Source organism: Panthera leo, chromosome F2 (genome assembly GCF_018350215.1).
Source record: "Panthera leo isolate Ple1 chromosome F2, P.leo_Ple1_pat1.1, whole genome shotgun sequence".
Classification (NCBI taxonomy): Eukaryota; Metazoa; Chordata; class Mammalia; order Carnivora; family Felidae; genus Panthera; species Panthera leo.
The window spans coordinates 45779250-45799361 of record NC_056695.1 but is presented as its reverse complement, the minus strand read 5'-3'; the positions used below and the strand labels follow the sequence as shown (position 1 = coordinate 45799361).

The 20112-nt window shown below is 37.0% G+C and overlaps 1 protein-coding gene across 1 annotated transcript in view; it reads right to left on the bottom strand.

Moving 5' to 3' along the window:
* Positions 1 to 20112, bottom strand: part of VPS13B (vacuolar protein sorting 13 homolog B) — a 795867-nt gene that overhangs the window by 87986 nt on the left and 687769 nt on the right. Inside the window, 3 exon segments of the mRNA XM_042923372.1 lie at positions 2412 to 2761; positions 4051 to 4232; positions 13175 to 13371. Of these exon segments, the coding sequence (XP_042779306.1) occupies positions 2412 to 2761; positions 4051 to 4232; positions 13175 to 13371 (729 nt within the window).

The following is a 20112-nucleotide window of genomic DNA, read 5'->3' as shown; positions in this document are numbered from 1 at the left end:
ATTTTATATGACATCATTATTGTCTAAATCTCAGGATGCTCACTCAGATTTGTAATTAAAGATGACTTATTTACATTTAAGATTTGTGCTGGAGTGCTGTACAGGCATTTACAACTAAAACAGAGACATACATCATTCTGGTGTAAGATAAGATACATGAGCATAACCTTCATTTTTAAATAAAAATGTCATTTTGTCCAATTGTGTAATATGGCATAGAAATATAAAGCAAACTGCAAGTGGCATTTGGGTCCTTAATCTGGTTTCACAAAACATTAATCATTTATCAAAGAGAAAAAACAAACAAACAACCTACAGCCAGAGAAATCAGACACTGATGAAGGCTTCTGTTAATCTTGAACTTGTGACCTAAAGGTGAAAGGCCAAATTGTTTCATGCTTCAACTGTCTGGTCCATCCACACTGGATACAAATGACTTGTCTCAGATATGAATCTGATAAAAGTATGTGGCAAATTCAAATAACTCACCTTTCTTATTAAATTCATATTTCTCATTGGCAATAATGAGACTGTATCTGAGCATTATACACACAGCAGAATCCAAGCTTGGGAAATTAAGCTCCCCCACTAAGGGAATAAACCACATTCAGAATTTCTTAGAAACAATGAACTTAATAACCTTCTATAAACCCATTTCAACGTCAAATGTCCTATAATTTCAAAGTAGTGCATTTTTGTATTTACTTTAGAATACACAGGGTTAGATGCCTACCACATTAAAACTTGGTGGCAAGTACCCTTGACATGGGAGGAAACAAGAAAATTACAGCAACAATTACAGAAGTATATCCTCTTGTGGCTCATGTTAACATTGCCAAATCCCTGTATAAATCAGAATCAACTATTCATAGAATGTACCTGTCAGCAATATGCTACGTGACATATGGCTCTACTTAATCAAATATACAATTCCATTTTTAAAAAAACTCAGAATATTCCTTCAAGGCACTGTGTTAGCCAGTCAGTCATTCACACTCTGATGTGGTTTAAAACATTTAAATATTTATGCACCGTATTTTATTTATATGTATAGCTATGTCTAAGAGAATATTTTTACCCTGGAAGAAAACTGATATTTCTGAAGGCCATTTTGCAGTAGTTGCTACACATGAGTCCTCTAATAATGGCACTGATACCAAGACAAAAATATCCTGGGTTTAAATGCTCTATCAATGACTCCTTTATATTTTCTAGGTTTGTTTTTTATTAAATGCATTGTTCAAAATATGACAAAAAACAGAAACTGGAGCCATGGAGGTTTTTTTCACATCACTATTCGAACCAGCTGCAAAGATTTAGATCACACTAGCTCTTATTTTACGCATGTCCTCTGCAACAAGAAAACCATGGAATGCCCTTAAAAAAGAATTTTAAAATACAAAACAGATGTGTTATCTCCTTTCCCTTTGCTATTGTAGTGCCATGTTAGGTAATTAATTCCTTAGTCTTGTATAGGTCTTCATGCATATAAAGAACAGAGTTTATTCCCACAAAAATTCTTAAGTTAGCGAACTCAAAGCCCCCCTCTCCCGCCCCCCTCTCTACATGAGGTCAGTGCAGGATGAAGGGCCATTTCTCCTGGGGAGTCAGCTCTGCACAAATGCAGGTAGCATATACAAAATGTGGGGGAAATGTCTCAGCTTAGACAGCAACACAAACTTTATGGAAAAACAATATTATACTGACAATCGGCAAGGAAGTAGAAATGATTTGTTCTTATATTGCCGAGCACATTATTATACAAACATTCTGTGAAATTATTTTCATGCTAGTGGCACAGGCAGGTTCCTCATTTTAAATATGCTGTTCAGCAGAGACTTATGCTTCATCCCCTGTTTGGATATGGCTACTTTCTGGCAAGAGGTAAAAGTACAAAACATTACCGATCAAGAGTCTTTAACTGATTGAAAAATGGCAGGATAGTAGGGGAAATGACTAAGACTCTTTGGGCTTATGTATTTCTTCTCACTGCTTTTTCTCTTTGAAATGCTTGCTATCAGAAAGGTTCACACAGGTTCTTCATTTCTGCAATGGATGCTTAGACAATTTGATACATAACTAAGTTGAAGCTTTGGCAAAGTAAAGCCGTAATACTTGGAAAAAATTTCTGGGAATATGTTACTTTCCACACAGATGTGGTACATTAGTCACAAAAATGTGGGCATGATCTCCTATGCATGTGGAGAGAACCCATACTCTCCAAAGCTTTGAAAAATAACATGCATCACTTTGCCAAAACAGAGAAAACCCCAAATATTATGGTGCCCATCAAATTCTTCATTCTCTCCCATTTTTGTTTGTGCTTAACTTACTATTAGAAGTGGTAACACAGAGCGCCTAGTAAAAGATCACACGCAGACACACTGTAAACCGTTGTAGGATGTGCATACCTGTTGCCAAGCTTGTACTGCAGTGTTGAGAGAATGAACTACATGTTGCCCAAAGTTTACAAATATAGAGTCCACGATGACGGTGCAGTCAAGCAGCTTCTCTGCTGCATCATGGGCAACAGCAATCTGCCCGAAGATGCTGAAGGGTTTCACCACGCTTTGCATTGTGACATTTCTGCACTCCAGAAGTTTACAGTCGGCTTGAGCTGAGAACCGGATCTCCTGACAGACAGAACTATTGTTCCATTGTCGAAGATACAGGTGTGGCTCTTTGAAGGCAATAATCATGTATTCAAGTTCAGAGGGCACATTTTTATCAGAAATAAACGGCTGTAGGTATTGCGGTGGAGCTGTTGAGAAAACAAACAAGAAAAACAGCAATTGAGATGAGCCAATATTTTACAGAAACAAAGAGATGACATTTAAATTATGCACTCTTTGGTGACTGAATTCTTTATTTGCTGTATAATAAATGCAAAGATTCTCTTGAAGGCATTGTAATATATGAACTACTATGAACCTTCAATATTTGCAAACAAAACTGTCTTGTTCAATCAGCATGTCTCAAACATATTGTCCAAGGTTTACATTCACTATCACAGACAAAAATTTTATCACAGAAGACAACAAATAAAATGAGGAGGAGGTAACTATCTAAGGAAGAGTTTCATGAAATGCTCTGTATCTATCAACCAAATCTCAAAAACAAAAACACGACTCAAAGAGAGTTAGAAAAAGCAGGTTAAATTCCTTTTTTTTTTTTTTTTTTTTTTTTGCTGAAAAGGCAAGATGCTTAACAGCAGCTGTGTTTCGTTTGAATCTGATTTTTTGAATCTGATTTGTTTTCCTTTTCCATTACACGTAGGTTGAAAACCTGAATCAAAATGTTCTAACTAGGAATGGTCTGATATAGACTTTTAGGCATAATTATTCATGTAACATTAGCAAATTTATAAAAGGCCACTTACAGTGTGTGGGAAAATTTAATCTTCCACCTTACCAACTTGTAAAATTGACAGTCCTTTCAATTACTGGAGAATTTGCCCATGTTTTGTAGAATGTATTCATGCTTTTGCAATCAGGTAATAACAAATACTTCTGGAATCTACCCATCATTAATGTAATGGCTCAGGACATAGAATAGGAACAGATGTATTTCCTTCAAAAAGATTCTAATTGGAATAACAGTAAAACCTGCAATTTTTGGTAACTTCCTTGAAAATTCTCATTAGGAAGCACGCAAAATCATGTCAGTTCAATACTACTGGCAATCTATACAACAGGGCCATATGATGGTTTAACATCATATGAAATAAGTAACGGGTACACCTGTTACATGAAGTCAACGTCAGAATAATCTTGCCAGTGTCATGAGGGGAAATGAATGCCCCTTCTAAAAATTGCCACACGGGTGGCAGTCAGTAGTGAGGGAGGTTTGGGTAGTGGAAGGGATTAGCAATCACAGTACTCTGAAACATCACTAATCCTGTAAATTTACAGAATGAAAATCCATCCACGACTTTTTACTTCCTGAAAAGAAAATAAGTTCTCTGGGTAAAAATTGATGAATTGTGTCTTGAGAACACTCAAGAAAAACAGTATTAAGTGGATGTTATTCTGATGCTAAAGTAGAGAGTACCTGTGCCTAGTTGGTCAAGGTGATGACAAAGATGGAACTCCAGGTGGGCAAACTGGAAGGAAATGCAAAGAGATGGGACAAACCATGGAGTAAAACAGGAGTCGACTCTGGTACAGGCAGCTAGGGCTGTTGGAGTTACAAGTTGGTCACAAGTGCTTTGAGAACCAGATTCACTTGCAGAGCTGTGGGAAGTAAGTAATAAAAGAAGATCAATAACCTAGATTTCCCAGTACCATATATGTAAAATGTCTTTCTATAAGGGTTTCTAAAGCTAGCACTTGTAATCCTATAGTTAATATGTTATCATCAAATCTTCCGTATTTACTCACATAACCTATTTGTGCTTAAAAATTAATTTCATGCTGATTATTGTCTCTAAGTTATTATTTGAAAAATTTCAAAGGATTCCTCAAACTCCAGGTCATGTTGACCTACCTCCAACCCAATTTTCCATCCACATTGCACATAATTTATGGACAACTTGGTCTTCATTAGTTTAAGACCAACACAATTTGGAGCATGACTCTGCTGTTCAAAAACCCACTACTGTCGGTGTCACCATAAATGTTTCACTTTGTTTTACTTCTTCAGATTGTCCATATCCATATTGCTATGGGTTAGTCAATATGCTCTATTGAACACCCACTAATTACTAGGAGCTAAAAAATTATGACCATGTCCAGAAGAACAAGGGCCCGTGGACAATTATACTGCATGGGTCCTCTCTTCACTTTCCCATCCTCCTAACACCATTTTAAACAAGTAAAATCAGATTAAAAGGAATAGTGAATGCATCTGTAGGAGGGAAGAGTTTGTACATGCTGGCTTCTGGTGTGTGTGTGAAACATGCTGCCTAGCTGCCTTGCCTCAGGGCTAGCAGAGGCATGGGAACTGGGGATTGGGATGGGGCAAGGTACATTCTGGTAACTGTGGAACACTGAATAGATGCCGCCCCATTCTCTCTCATCCTCCTCCACCCTCTTCTTTCCAAACCAGACATTTGTTCTACAGCTATCATAGCCTGGCTTCCAAGTCCATGAGGAACCTAGAGGAGAAACACTGTGATTTACAGTATCCTAGGGAGAACTAGGAGAGGAAAACTAAGGAAATAAATCCTTGGTTTTCAAAGAACTCACTGTCAACTGGTGATATAAAATATGTAGACATTTAGAAACATTATCAAATAGAACAACCACCCAGGAACAGGAAAGTCAGAGTGCTGCCAGAGTAGAAACATGAGAGGAACTCAGAATGGCGTGAGGTGCATCATGTGAGATTCTCAGGGTGTGAATCTTCAGCTAAGTGTTGAAAGAGGTTGTGAAAATGAAAGCTAGGAGCATCCCAACACATTTACTGGGTATTCAACTTTAAGAGGTTTATAGTTACGTAGTGGTATTTACTGCAATGTAAGTAAATCTCCAGTGTCTACAAAGAAAACACAAACTCTGAGGCAGTTTGTTATTGATTAAATGCTATGTCCAAGAAATGCATCTAAGTATATTCTGAAACTTCTATAAATGGGCATACTAATCCAAACTGCCTTCTAGGAATTTATTTGTGGTGTTACAAATAACGGATTTCATTCACTAGGTAAAATTAAAACTTGTATTTAATCAGAAGGAGCAAAGTGTATTAGCTGTACATGTGTTTTACACATTTGAACTACTTTCAGAAGTTGTTAGAAATAAGGTATAATGTTAGTCAAAATATTATTAAAAATCCAGGCAAGAGTTCTATGAGATCAGTTTAAAAATAGTGAGTACACAATTTGAGGTGTTTATCTGAAACGCTCTTCTTGCCAACTACAATTTTTGATACTCTTGAGATTTTCCAAGATTTATTTTCCTATCTTGAGACTAGCAGATACTATATATAACATATTGAAAAAGGCTGCTAAAACATGAGTACGTGCTACAATTATTAACAAATTAATTTTTTACTTTTTTCTAAATTGATATACACATAAATTTTTAAAGAGATAATTTTTTAGGCTTATATAGCAACTCCTAACATACTCAAGTAGTTAGTAATATTCCTTTAATCTTAAAATCCTGACTAAAATGGTTGCTGAGCTAATCTATATTTAAAAATTCAGACTTAAGGATGTGGAGAAACGGGAACCCTCTTGCACTGTTGGTGGGAATGCAAATTGGTGCAGCCGCTCTGGAAAGCAGTGTGGAGGTTCCTCAGAAAATTAAAAATAGACCTACCCTATGACCCAGCAATAGCACTGCTAGGAATTTATCCAAGGGATACAGGAGTACTGATGCATAGGGGCACTTGTACCCCAATGTTTATAGCAGCAGTCTCAACAATAGCCAAATTATGGAAAGAGCCTAAATGTCCATCAACTGATGAATGGATAAAGAAATTGTGGTTTATATACACAATGGAATACTACGTGGCAATGAGAAAGAATGAAATATGGCCTTTTGTAGCAACGTGGATGGAACTGGAGAGTGTGATGCTAAGTGAAATAAGCCATACAGAGAAAGACAGATACCATATGGTTTCACTCTTATGTGGATCCTGAGAAACTTAACAGAAACCCATGGGGGAGGGGAAGGGAAAAAAAAAAAAGAGGTTAGAGTGGGAGAGAGCCAAAGCATAAGAGACTCTTAAAAACTGAGAACAAACTGAGGGTTGATGGGGGGTGGGAGGGAGGGGAGGGTGGGTGGTGGGTATTGAGGAGGGCACCTTTTGGGATGAGCACTGGGTGTTGTATGGAAACCAATTTGACAATAAATTTCATATATTAAAAAAAAATGAAATTTGGACACACAAAGGGACTCCAGAGATGCGTGTACACTGAGAAAAAACCATGTGAGAACACAGCAAGAAGGTAGCCATCTATAAGTTAAGGAAAGAGTCCTCAGAAAAAAATAAACCTGCCAACACATGGATCCTAGACTTCTAGTCTCCAGAACTGTGAGAAAATAAATTTCTATCACTGAAGTAAAAAAAAAATAAAAATAAAGTAATTTTTATTCCTAAAAAAAAAATAAATAAAAATTCAGACTTACTCAAAAATTGGAGTCATATCAAAATTAAAATTTCTTAAACAAAATTAACATGGTATACACAATCTGAATATACTTTACATGTATTTTGAATCAGTAAAATTATAGTTTTTCCACACTCAATTTGATCATTGTCATTACTATAAAAGTAACCTATGTATGTCTACCTCTTACACAAGGATTAAAAAAATCTCAACATTTGGGGTGCCTGGGTGACTCGGTTAAGTGTCTGACTTCAGCTCAGGTCATGATCTCACGATTCATGAGTTCAAGCCTCGCGTTGGACTCTGTGCTGACAGCTCAGAGCCTGGAGCCTGCTTTGATTTCTGTGACTCCCTCGCTCTCTGCCCCTCCCCCGCTCACTCTCGGTCTCTCAAAAAGTAAATAAACGTTAAAAAAATTAAAAAATCGATCTCAACAGTCATATATGAGAGTAATGACCCTCTTAGGGACATTAGGTGCAGCTGTATTTGTATAATTGCCTTAATTAGGTACAATGAACTTTGATCCAATTATCAAAAGGAAAAACATAATTTATGAGATGTGTAATCAGCAGAAATAGGAAAGTAAAACTGGCGATTCCTAGGAGTAACACCTCTCAAACAGGAATACACAGAACTCAAGATTCAGTAGTTAGTTGAAATATCTCTAAGATCCTAATGAAAACCCAACTTTTTAGAATAGTGGAAATATTCTAAAAAGTGGAAAGTATGGCAGAAGTTTTACATACCCACATCTTCATTTTAGCCAAAAGGTTACTTATCAACTGGAAGGGTAACTTATAGAGGGGTATCACTTTTTAAACAAGGAATATTTTAGTAAGTCTGTGTCCTGATTGATCCATACGCATTGCTCGGACCAAGGCACAGTCCTTAAAGATTCACCCCTGGATGCCATTCTGGGGTAAACCCCTAGAGCAGTGCGGGTACTCAACAATGATCTGACTCAACTGACGAAGGCCTGAGCTTTTCTCTGGATCCCTCTGTAGTAAGAAGAGTTTTATAATATAGCAAAATACAGCAGAGAGATTAAGCAGAGAATAACTGGGTGAGAGAACTTGTGAACATGCTTGCACTTCTATCATGGATATTACAACCTTGGACAAGTTATATCACCACGTGGCTAAATCTCAGTTTTTTTCATTTGTAAAATGGGTACAGTAATTGAATGACTGAGTATCAAAGGAGATCCTGCATACGAAATGTTCAGTATAATATCTAACACTCCTTAACAGAAAAAAAAATTCTATTTCTAGTTGGCAAACAGGGTACCATACTGGTTACTCAGTTTAACATTAACTGTTGATGATTACTTTTAGCTCCCAAAAGGGGTCTTACAATATCACATTGACATTCATCTCAATGTGGCATGGTCTCCCAACGCTAGTTCACCTCAACTCTCTCCTGCCTCCTGCAAAATACTGCTCTGTCTATCCTGGGAGAGAGCTACATGGTTAAGAGAAGACAAGGGAAGGTGTGTGTGTCTCTGCATCAAGTTCTCTCTACCCCTTAGAATCATCATTTTTAAAATGTTTTAATTATAACCCAAGGTAAAAAATACACTTTTATTATACTCTAGTATACATATAAAATGGGCAGAGGGGGACAGGTAGGTTTATTAAAAATAAAAAATATATATAACATAAATATACTATTATATATTATAGAACAATATATATTATGAATATATTATAAATATACTATTATATATAACATATTGACTATTTTAACCAAGTATACAGTTCAGTGGAATTAAGTACATTTGCATTATTGTGCAACACCATTCTACTCTGTCTCTGTAAATTTGCTACTCTTGGTATCTCGCATATGTGAAATTATTCAATATTTTTCCTTTTCACACCAATATTTTTTGTTTTATTAAAAAAATTTATGCTGCAACCTGTTAAATTGATCTCATGAGCCACTAAATGGGTTGTAATCCATGGCTTACAAAACAGGCTTAAACAGGCCCTCAGGTAAAGGACTCCTTTGTATCTGACATTAAAAAGAGAAAGAGAATCTTCCACAGTTCAGAGAATAAGCACCATGACATAGAGATTTCTGTGTCATGTTAACATCATCAGCCTAGGAACTTTAGGTGAACACTGAATACTATGGGGAATGTGTTAAGGGGAAAAGGATTACCTAGCAAAAGACCAACTCCCTGTTGTAATATAAAGTTCAATCACCAACTCAAAGGAAATAGTAAAAGGCTTCAAAAAGACACCTGGGGAAAAATACAAGCATCCCTTCTCCCCCGCCCCCCTCCCCCCCCCCCCCCCCCCCCCCCAGGAGAGAAGGCTAAACATACGTCCTGCCTTACAAAGAATGTTTGGTTTACACCTAAATGGTTTATGAAAGTCAAAAGATGTTTTAAAATGGTACTCAACAAATTTAGGTATATCTACAAGTGCATATCCAAGTAGCCAAATGGAAAGGAACAGAATCTGGAGGCCATGGTCATCTTCTGCCAGAGAAAGTTCAACTGGTGGAGAGGAAAGAAACAATCCAGAGACCTGATCATCACGATGCTCTTTCTCTAATTTCTTCACTGTCTATGCAACAATCAAAGCTTTGGAAAATGAAGAGCCTCTCCTCTTCAACAAACAAACAAATAAACAAACAAACAACTGCTGATCATTGTCTCAAAGATTACCAAATATGAGGAGACTGTGGCCTCTTTTATGAGAAAAGTGGGAGTAGGAGAAAATATTTTGTTTCGGCACAACCAAAGATGAAAGTACTCCAAAAATCTCACCAGAGTTTCAATTTTCATTGCATGGAGAGAGAGCCACACACTCTTAAGCCACTTTTTTTCCTAAGCTGCCTTCTTCCATTAACCAGTATTTTGGGGGTGGGGATAAAAAAGTCCTGATAAGCAATATGCTTTCACATGTTCTAATGTTGTCAGAAAATGACCATGCAATATGTACAACAAACCACCAAAGACTTGGCACAGGTGAAGAGAGTTTAGCATTATCATCAAACAACTGGTAATAAAGTTAAGTGGACATATATATCAAGATCTGCACAGTGATTACTGTGCTACATGATAATTACCTGTAATTTGTGTGACTTGACATAGTCACATACTTCTGGAATTAGTTATTGGAGTGAAGGTAAGAGGGGGAAACAAATTAGACAGCTGTTCTGGTCCATCAGAAGACATCTAATTGATTCCAAACCCAGGGAACATAGCAGAGTGGTCCAAAGCCTGAGAACTGGGCCCACCATTCTGCTTCCCTTTTTTTCCTTCGAGGGCCAGTCACTTGGGTAAGAAACTGTAAATTCCAAGTACAGTGTGTAGTTACTGGCTACTTTGTTTGTTCTCGAGATCCACTTTCTACACCATTCCTCATCCTCTTCTCTGCCACTGGACTCTATCAACAAGCTGCTTTGTCCTCTGGCTTGTTCTTTGGTTCAGCCGGCAGGAGGTGCCCATAGGAGATTAGAAGGAGAGAGGAGAGTGGGCTGAGGCAGGTATTTCCCTTTATCCTTCAGGCCTAAGGATGGGATGGTTCCCCAGGATTCCTAGCCCCAGGATGTTGTACCATCGCTTAATCCTGCCCACAGTTTTGATGTTACTCTACTTCAAATGCTACCTTTGGAAAAGCATAATCATTACCAGTCATTCATTTTCATATGATCAAGCAAACCACTGGTTAAAAAGGTGGTGGGATATAATTATTACAAATCCACAGGCAATGAATTAAAGAGAATCTACCTGTATGGGACAAACAGACAAAGGCTTAAGAGACTGGCTCTTTGGTCTCCAGTCCTTTGTAATGAAGGCTACCTGACACCCTTTGGACTGGTTAGCTCCTATTCATTTCTTAAGGCCTTGACTCAGAAATCAGTTTCTCAAGGCCAAATACCTAGTTGGTGACGAATCCAGGACTTAATCCAGGTCTTCTAACTTGGACTTCTCTATTAAATAGTGCTTCCATTTGCATACATACAGGGAAGCTCATTACCACTGAGCTGCCCTGCACTGTTGTAACCTTATGCCAATTGTAGACAAGATTCTCTTTGCTTTTCTTTTCTTTTTTCTTTTTTTTTTTCTAACGTTAAGCTTCATGGGACTTATTTTTATAAACTTTCTTCCTGGAATGTACAATAATCTGATGAATATCCTTCTCAAACCACTGAGAATATTAAGATAATCTCAATCATAAAAGCATCAGGTTTTTGTCCAGTTCTAAATTTCTCATGACAGAATATGCTGGAGCTAACTGTAACAGTTTTCTTTCTACATGAAATGTTAACATATTATTATAGCACTAATGTTTTCTTTGTAGAAATTGGATAAAATATATTTACTGTTCCTTTTGAAAAGTGTCTTAGTAGGGTCTGATTATGTGGACTTTCAAACCAACTCTTTAAATTTAATTTCATTAATATCAAATTCTATCTGAAAAATGGTTAATGTCAAACAAAGCAAGATCAGTTGTGAAATATTAGGTAACTTGAAAAATCCCAGGTGAGGACAAAAGATCTGTGATTACACTGTCAAAAGCTTGGTGAAAAATTGCCTGAATTTGATTGTCTGCATAAATTTCCATTCCCTAAAGGTTCCACATTTCTGTAGTGTTAAGCCTACCACAAAAGTAATTTTTATAAATGTTTCAGATTCAGGGGAATTAACCTTGTCTGAAGTGCTTCTTTCAATGCTGAAAATGCATTCTTTCATGATTAGAATCAAGAAATGATTTCTACTTTGATACTACTAATGAAACTCAGATTAAAAAAAACACAATTTCATTACTTATAGCTTTATTTTCTGAGATTTCCTGGTTTCTGATTAGGTAACCTATAGCTTAGAATAGGCAATCTTCTTATCCATTTGCTAACTCTTCACAGGATGGGTGTTCTTTTCATTGCTACATTATGCATATAGGTAAAATTAAGATCCCACTCCTTTAACATCTTTTTACTAGTTGTAATTACTAGGTAATAGAAAAGTAACTATTCTTAAAAAGCCCAAATGACCTAGAAATAGAATATATAAAGTATAAAACATTATTACTAAGCACACAAAGTAATTGAAGTAAGACTACTATTACAATGTTAACATTTTAACTATTAAAATTCACATGTTAACTATTAAAATGATAACAGAGGTTATCAGTGTGATACGATTATGATTACGTGTGGTGGAATTTTCTTTATTTCCAAAATGCTCTTCAATGAACATGTATCATTATTTAATAAAAAAAAGAGAAAGCATTCACAACTATTTATATAAAATAGGAATCAGAATACAATATGATGTGCTATAATTATCACCTTGTAAAGGCATACATTAATGGGCAAAAATAAAGGTAACAAAAAAGAGAAAACAGTTGCTTTGCAGGGTGTAATGAATGGTGGATATTTTTTCTCTGTGTTAGTGTCAGAATGTTGTTTGGGGGGTGGGGGAAGGAGGGATTATATAAAAGGAGTAAGATAATGTTAAAGCCAACTCATCAGGAGAACTGGAAGGTAGGACACTGAAAGTGATGGACAGCAAGATGGGCCAAGGCCCACAGTGCACACACTATCATATGACCCAAGAAAACTGTTCCACTGATTGTGATTTAGTATCTTTTTCTCATCTTTTATGGGAGCATGAACAGAAAGGCTTAATTAACAGGGATATGTAAACTGGAAGAAGTGCTGAAGCTTAGGTTACTGAGGGAGACAATTCAATTTATCTAATCTTTCTCCTAATGCCCCAGGGTTATCATTACACACATGGTTTACTGTGTCATTAAGAGTCTGCTGAAGAATTAGTGGCTCTTTCCTTTATATTTTTTGGTTCAGGATGACTAGACTTTTTTTTTTTTTTTTTTTTTTGGTAGTTTGTTTTCTGCACCTTTTGTTTTGTTTTTGTATTTAAGGAACAGGTTCTTAGTGAGGGCTCACAAGGCCATATTTTGAATACAATTTAGGATTGTTAGTACACAGACTCTGAGATATCAGTTTCTATCTTAATTCCTAGTTCTCATCTGTAGTTCACACAGTGGCTTGACAGCCAAGATACTGCCCAGCGAGGGGTCATTAGAGAAGTTGACTTGATGATTGTTTCCTAGTAGAGTGTCACTATTTCATCTTTCACTGAGTTACCTTTGGTCATCAGCACCATTTTGACTGCTGTTCAAGACAATTCTCCAAAGATCCGAGGATACCAATTTCTTCTGGTCATTCATAAGATTGATATCCGGCAACTGCAGTTCACAAACTTTGCTTTCAGACAGACTGAATTCTTGAAATGCAACAAAAACCTTCTGGAGTTCATCCCAGTATTCCAAACTACAAGGAATCTATATTAAAAGAGAGAAGATTTTAGAAGTTGCAAATAGAAATTATGATACAGCTCTGTATTTATTGAAATGCAAAGTAAACCATAAAAGTTAGAACAATGAGACTTTTATAAAGGGATAAGGTTGTAAAAAGACAGTAGTTTAGAGTTGCTTTTCATAGTTATATTCACCTTGTATATCTACTTTTTTTTAAAGTATATTTATTTTGAGCGAGTGAGCACATGAGTGGAGGAGAACAGAGAGGGGGGAGAGAATCCCAAGTAGATTCCATGCTCAGCACAGAGCCCAACAGAGGGCTTGATCTCACATACCGTGAGATCATGACCTGACCTGAAATCAAAAGTCGGATGCTTAAGCGAATGAGCCACCCAGGCGCCACACGTACTTTATTTTAAAAGACCCATTCAAGAATAATATGTGAAAACGGCCAAGAAAGATTTTAAATAAAAGAGAAACAATGAGGAACAAATTCTACCAGATGTTAAGTATATTATAAAGCTATAGTAATTAAAAGATAAGGTTTGATAGTAACGTACAAACAGATTAGAAGAAACAGAACAAAAAACAGTATAAGATAAGTACAGATAAATTTTAGTATGTAAGGAAGATACCATTTCAAACAAGGAGGGGAAAGACAAGAAATTAGATTGCAAGAACTGTCTAGCTATTTTTGTAAAACCAAACTGGGTCCCTGCATCATTCCTACATGAAAGTAGATTCCAAAAGGATCAAAATGTTAAAGGCCAAACTGAAAGCATAGGAGAAAAAAAATCAGTTAATATCTTTATCATAATAGAACAGCTTTCTTTTTATAGGTATGGCATGAAACCTATGGAAGAAAATCCCCCCACGAAACAACAGTGGATAAAATCAAATTAAAAAAAAAAAAGCAAATTAGGATAAGATAGGTGATATTCAATGACAGATCTAGGAATAATTGTTGTGAGAGCAGAGAATGCTTACAAATCAATGAAAAAATGATAAATAACTATATAGAAAAATAAGAAAGGGAAGATGTTGGAAAAGGCAATTAGCCATGGGCCCTGACCTTCCTTGTATGTTGCTTCTGGGTATGTAGAGGATACAAGGCTCTGAAAGCTGTTAACTGGGGCTAGTTCCCAGGTTGTGTTCACAGAGAGTGACTCTGAGGGATGAGGTAAAGTCTCTCTTTAGGACAAAGAGCAGACTTGCTCTAAAAGTGGTGGATTCGACAAGCTCCACGTCCCTGTCCCTCGGCTCTCCCACATACCTACTGCATGCAAACCATCCCCCTGAGGGCCCTTGTGCATTGCCCTTGTGGGACCTGGGGCAAAATACAAATGTGATGCTCAAATTGCTTGCTGTATCCCGAGCAATAATGTTGTTTGTTTCTAACCCAGGAGTTTCAGGTCTTCTGCCAGCAGCCATGAAACACTAATAGGCTAATTTATTAGCCTGCATACAGTAAAATCCTAGACTCTGACAGTAATTAGTACACAGAAAAAGAAAAAATAATTGGCTACTAAATATGAAAAGATAGCCAACTTCAGGGGCACCTGGGTGGCTCAGTCGGTTAAGCATCCAATTCCTGATTTAGACTCATATCATGATCTCATGGTTGTGGGATGGAGCCCCACATTGGGCTCTGCACTGGGCATGTTGCCTGCCTTGGATTCTTTCTTTCTTTCTCTTTCTCTCTCCCTCCCTCCCTCCTTCTGCCTCTCCCCTTCTTGTGCTCAACCAAAAAATAAAAAAATAAAAAGAGATAGCTGGTGGCTCAAACGGTTAAGCATCCGACTTCAGCTCAGGTCATGGTCTCGCAGTTCGTGAGTTCAAGCCCCACGTCGGGCTCTGTGCTGACAGCTTAGAGCCTGTAGCCTGCTTCGGATTCTGTGTCTCTTTCTCTTTCTGGCCCTTCCCCAATCTTGCTGTCTCTGTCTCTTTCAAAATAAATAAATAAACTTAAAAAAAAAGAGAGATAGTCAACTTCCCTAATACTTACATTCAAATTCAAATTAATAATGTAATATTTTTAGTTTATTACTCTGGCAGTTTTAAAAAACCGACAGTTCCAATTTCTGTACAGATGTGGGAATAAGCATTTTCACCCACTATTTTTGACTGGTAATTTAGCAAGATCTATTAAATCCTTGGAAGTATATGTCTAAGAATTTGTTTACAGGGATTCCAATACAAGTGTGTATTTATTTCAGCACTTGGGTGTATTAGTAAGAAATTGGAAACAACTCAAATATCCATCAATAGGGGATTAGTTAAATATACTGTGCAGAGCTACAGAATGGATTACTATACAACAATTACAATGAATAAGGAATATTTATATCTACTAACACAAAAGACATTCAAGATATATTACTAAATTTAAAAAAAGCTTTAAAATGGAACATGTAGGTTAATCCCATTTGTCTTAAAAAAAAAAAAAGGACTGGGCTCAGATGTGTCTCCCCTTATAGAAGCATTTCCTCTTCTAAGGCAGCTGATTGCTGTCTCTTTTGTGCCACTTCTATGTCTAATACACTCCTCTATCATAAAACTAATTACACTTTGCAATTCTCCATTTACACATTTGTCTCCTTTAGCTGACTCTGAGATCCTTGAGGTAAAAATGACACATTATTTAAAAAACTATTCCTAGCATCTAAACACCCTTTTTGGGACATAAGAGGATCTTAACAAAAGCTTCTCAAATGAAGAGATATCTCTTTAACCTTTCATTTCTAAATAAGTGATTCTTAATTTTTCAATGGGAGTTATTTACCTCTACCCATAACAAAGTTTCTTTTCTTTAAAGAGAGACTTGAACATTTGTGTATGGAGAGATGCTAAATGGGAAAAAGGGGAACAAAATGGATATGCAAAAGAGGCTAACAGTGTAACGAAATAGAGGTGTATGTTCTGGTTAATGCTGAAGTAACACATTCACACTAATCCAGTTTTCCCCACCATTTCTTGAAATTGTCTCCCTTCTTGCTTTCCATGACATACTTTTTTCTAACTTTCCCCTCTCTGGGTCTTTTGTTTCAATATTCTCTCTCAGCCTGAAATACCCATACACTCCCTCGTTTCTCATTGTCTCATGTTTAAATCCTTCTCATCTATCAGGGTCCAAATGAAATACCACTTTTCTTTGAGCCTTTTCACCTCCCCAGATGGAAAAATGCTCTCCTTTTTCTGGACTCCAATAGTATTTTTAAAAAGGGAATCTGTTTCATAGCTCTTATCACTGTATACCTCACATTATAGTTATTTCTATACATGACATCTTCCCTGGTAGGCACATTCCTTGAGGGAATAATTTCCATTTGGTTAAGCTCTAGATGTTCACAGCACTTGGCAAAGTGTACACAGTGAATGTTCAAAAAGAAAAAAAAGCTGCTGAATGAATGAATGAATAATTCATGAATGAATGAATGTATATACATACACTAGGTGATTCAGCCCACCTCTGGCACATTAAAAATTCTCCACAAAGAAGTATAGAAGATGAAAGCATGGACTTTGGAGTCAGACCTAATGGGATTCACTTCCTAGCTCTATTACTTACGAGTTCTTGGGCAAATTAATTTCTCCAACATTAGTTTCCTTATTTCTAAAAAAGAGATAATAACAGAACTATCTCATGAACTGTGAGATTTAAAGGAGACAAAGCATCTCATATAATACCACATAGTAAAAGCTCAAAAAATGTTAGCTATGAATTATTTATCCTTCTCATGCTCAAAGAACAGTTCTAAAGCTTGAGTATTGTTGCCAGAATCAGCTAGGTTGTGATTAAGGGTCCTACATGCTAGATTTCTTAACAATGGGTTGGGCTTGTGAGAAGAAAATAATAAACCTTGAACCTGGATATAAAGGAATACTGTAATCATAGTTCAATGCAGTCATCTGCTATATATCTATTAGAATGTGGCCCTCCATGTTGGCTGTGACTTGAGAGATAAAGGAACATCTCATTGCTTATCTCCTCTCTGGACTGCCACTGACTGCCAATGAGTCAGTCCTTTGGTTTAGGGCAATCATAACCAGAGGTGGATAAAATGTATAAAGCAGGAGTAAGATGTATGAATCTCAGTGGAAGAGGGAAAATGAGTTTAGAAAAGCATATTTAATATACTCACTGTTTTTTATAATGCAAATAACAGAATGTAAAGTCCAAACTTATCTTTTTGGTAGAGAGGTTACACAGAAAATAGAGTGAAAAGACTTGTTTCTCGTATTGTCTCCAGAAGTTCTCCATTAAAATTAATATATAATAGCTTATGAAAATTGGCTGTCAAACTGGAAAGCAGAGTGGGGCTTTAAGGAAAAAAATCTAGTAAGTTTTGATGTGCAAAGCAAGGGTTGGAATAGGTCCATAATACAAGGCAACCCAAGCTGGGAACCATTTCGGGAAGCCATGAGACAGTTTAAGGGCAATGAAAATGGACTGTACCAACACGGGCACTTAGGGGAGGAGGAGCTGTGAAGAGTTCAAAAAGAGAGATTTGGAGGAAAGCCAAAGAAAAACTTTATTTAGTTTACAACTTTGTGTGAGGCTGGCTCCGTGGTTACATACTTAAATTTGAACATTACAGACAACTCTGAAAATTCAGAAAACAATAGAAAACTACTAGAGAAATAACCCCCCAAATATGTCAGCTATGTGGCTGTCACAATTTTCCTCTGTACAACCCTATTTTCCTTGGTACATAAAGGGGTATTAGTAAATTCACTCCAAATAAAATCCTGTTGAAATAATTGTAAACTGTATGTCTGGAATTACATTTGCAAAAGCACATTTAATCCTTTTCCTCATATAAGAAAGTATTTGTCTTCAAAACTTCCAAAGCAAAGCTAATAATGATTACAATTAATATTTTATTTTTATTTATGTTTTAAAGTTTATTTATTTTGAGAGAGAGAGAGAGAGAGAGAGAGAGAGAGAGAGAGAGAGAGAATATATCCCAAGCAGGCTCCAAGCACTGTCAGTGCAGAGCCTGATATGGTGCTTGAACTCATGAACCGTGAGATTATGACCTGAGCCAAAATAGTAAACTTAACCAACTGAGCCACCCAGGCGCCCCACAATTAGTATTTTAAAGGTAATTTTAGTCAATTGTCCATTCGAATATATATTAAGCCACAAATTTATAAACCATATAGATATAATCTTTATATTTTCTTAATTCTCCATCATAAAACATCTTTTTGGTATGACACTCCCATAGGATAAAATCCTGGCCCTGACACCTAAGTCACTGCTCTACAACTTGGGCAATATATTTAACGACTCTGGGCCTGAGTTCCCTCATTTGTGAAACGTAGGTAAGAAAAACACATTGTTTTTAGGACATGTTAAGGATTTTTGACTTCACCTTCATATCAATGGGATACCTTTGAGGAGTTTTAAGCAAAGAAGTAATGAAGTCAAATTTATATTTTAAAAGCTTCTGGATACTGTGTACAGAATGGATTAAAAGGGGGACAAGCCTGGATGTGAAAGGGCCAGGCAGGAGGCTAGTGCAGCGGTCTACCCTTAGTATGGTTGGTGGCAGCAGAGTGATGGGTGGGAGATTCTGGGGACATAAAAATCTGTTGACTGATTAGATATGAGGAGAGGGAGGTGTCAAGAATGACTCCCAGGTTTCTGGCCTGTGCAGCTGTGTGGATGCTGATGTCATTTACTGAGATGGGTGGCTGATCTGTCCCACTGGTGAGTAGGTTGTAGTATAAGTGTGGTAGGGGAAGGGAGGTTATGAGTTCATTTTTAGACAAGCTGAGTTAGAGGTACCAATGAATTACTCAAGTGGAAATCTGAAATAAGGAGTTGGCTATTCTGAAGAGTGGAAGAGGTAGTTAATGTGTTGATACACAGCTATTGGTTTGTCCAGCCTTAGCCTTTTGTTAGGAGAGTGTAATGGAAAGACAGAGAGCAACAAAGTTCAGGGTATTTATTTGCAAAAGGGTGTTTTACATGATGAGTTAAGCATATAAACTGGTCAAGGGCCTCCTGGGTGGCTCAGCTGGTTGAGTGTCTGACTCCTGGTTTCAGCTCAGATGATGACCTCATGGTTCACGAGTTCGATTCCCCCATTGTCAGCTGCGCTGTCAGCACAGAGCGTGCTTGGGATTCTCTCTCTCCTTCTGTCTCTCTGCCCTTCCCCCACTCTTTCTCTCAAAATAAATAAACATTTGAAAAAATAAAATAAACTGGTTAAAAGGGGATGAGGAAACAGAGCGGATTGATGGACAGGGAGAAAGCAGGGATAGGTTTATATTTGGTAGGTTTATATACAGTTTAATGAATGACTAAGTAGGACTTGAGTGAACAGGCTGGACAGGCAGATTGTAGGTGAGATGAGATGCCAGAATGAATGCTTTAGGAGGCAGAACAGTTTGGGATGATGACAAGGTCTGGGGCTTGTATGTGACAGTGAGTAGTTAGATGTTGTGGAGAAGATCACTAGAGTGAGGAGATCAAGTTGAGGTGTTGGCTGGGTCACTTGCATGGATGTTGATGGCAGGGAAGGGCAGGGGCAGGGATGGGCTAAATGGGTAATGGGTATTAAGGAGGGACCCTGTGATGAGCACTGGGTGTTTTATGTAAGTGATGAATCGCTAAATTCTACTCATGAAACTAATATTGCATTATATGTGAACTAACTAGAATTTAAACAAAAATTTGAAAAAAAAAAAAAAAAAAAAGAAGCCATGGGCCAAACACTCTGAGAATTAGGGAGAGTGAGCAAAAAGGTAGTAGAT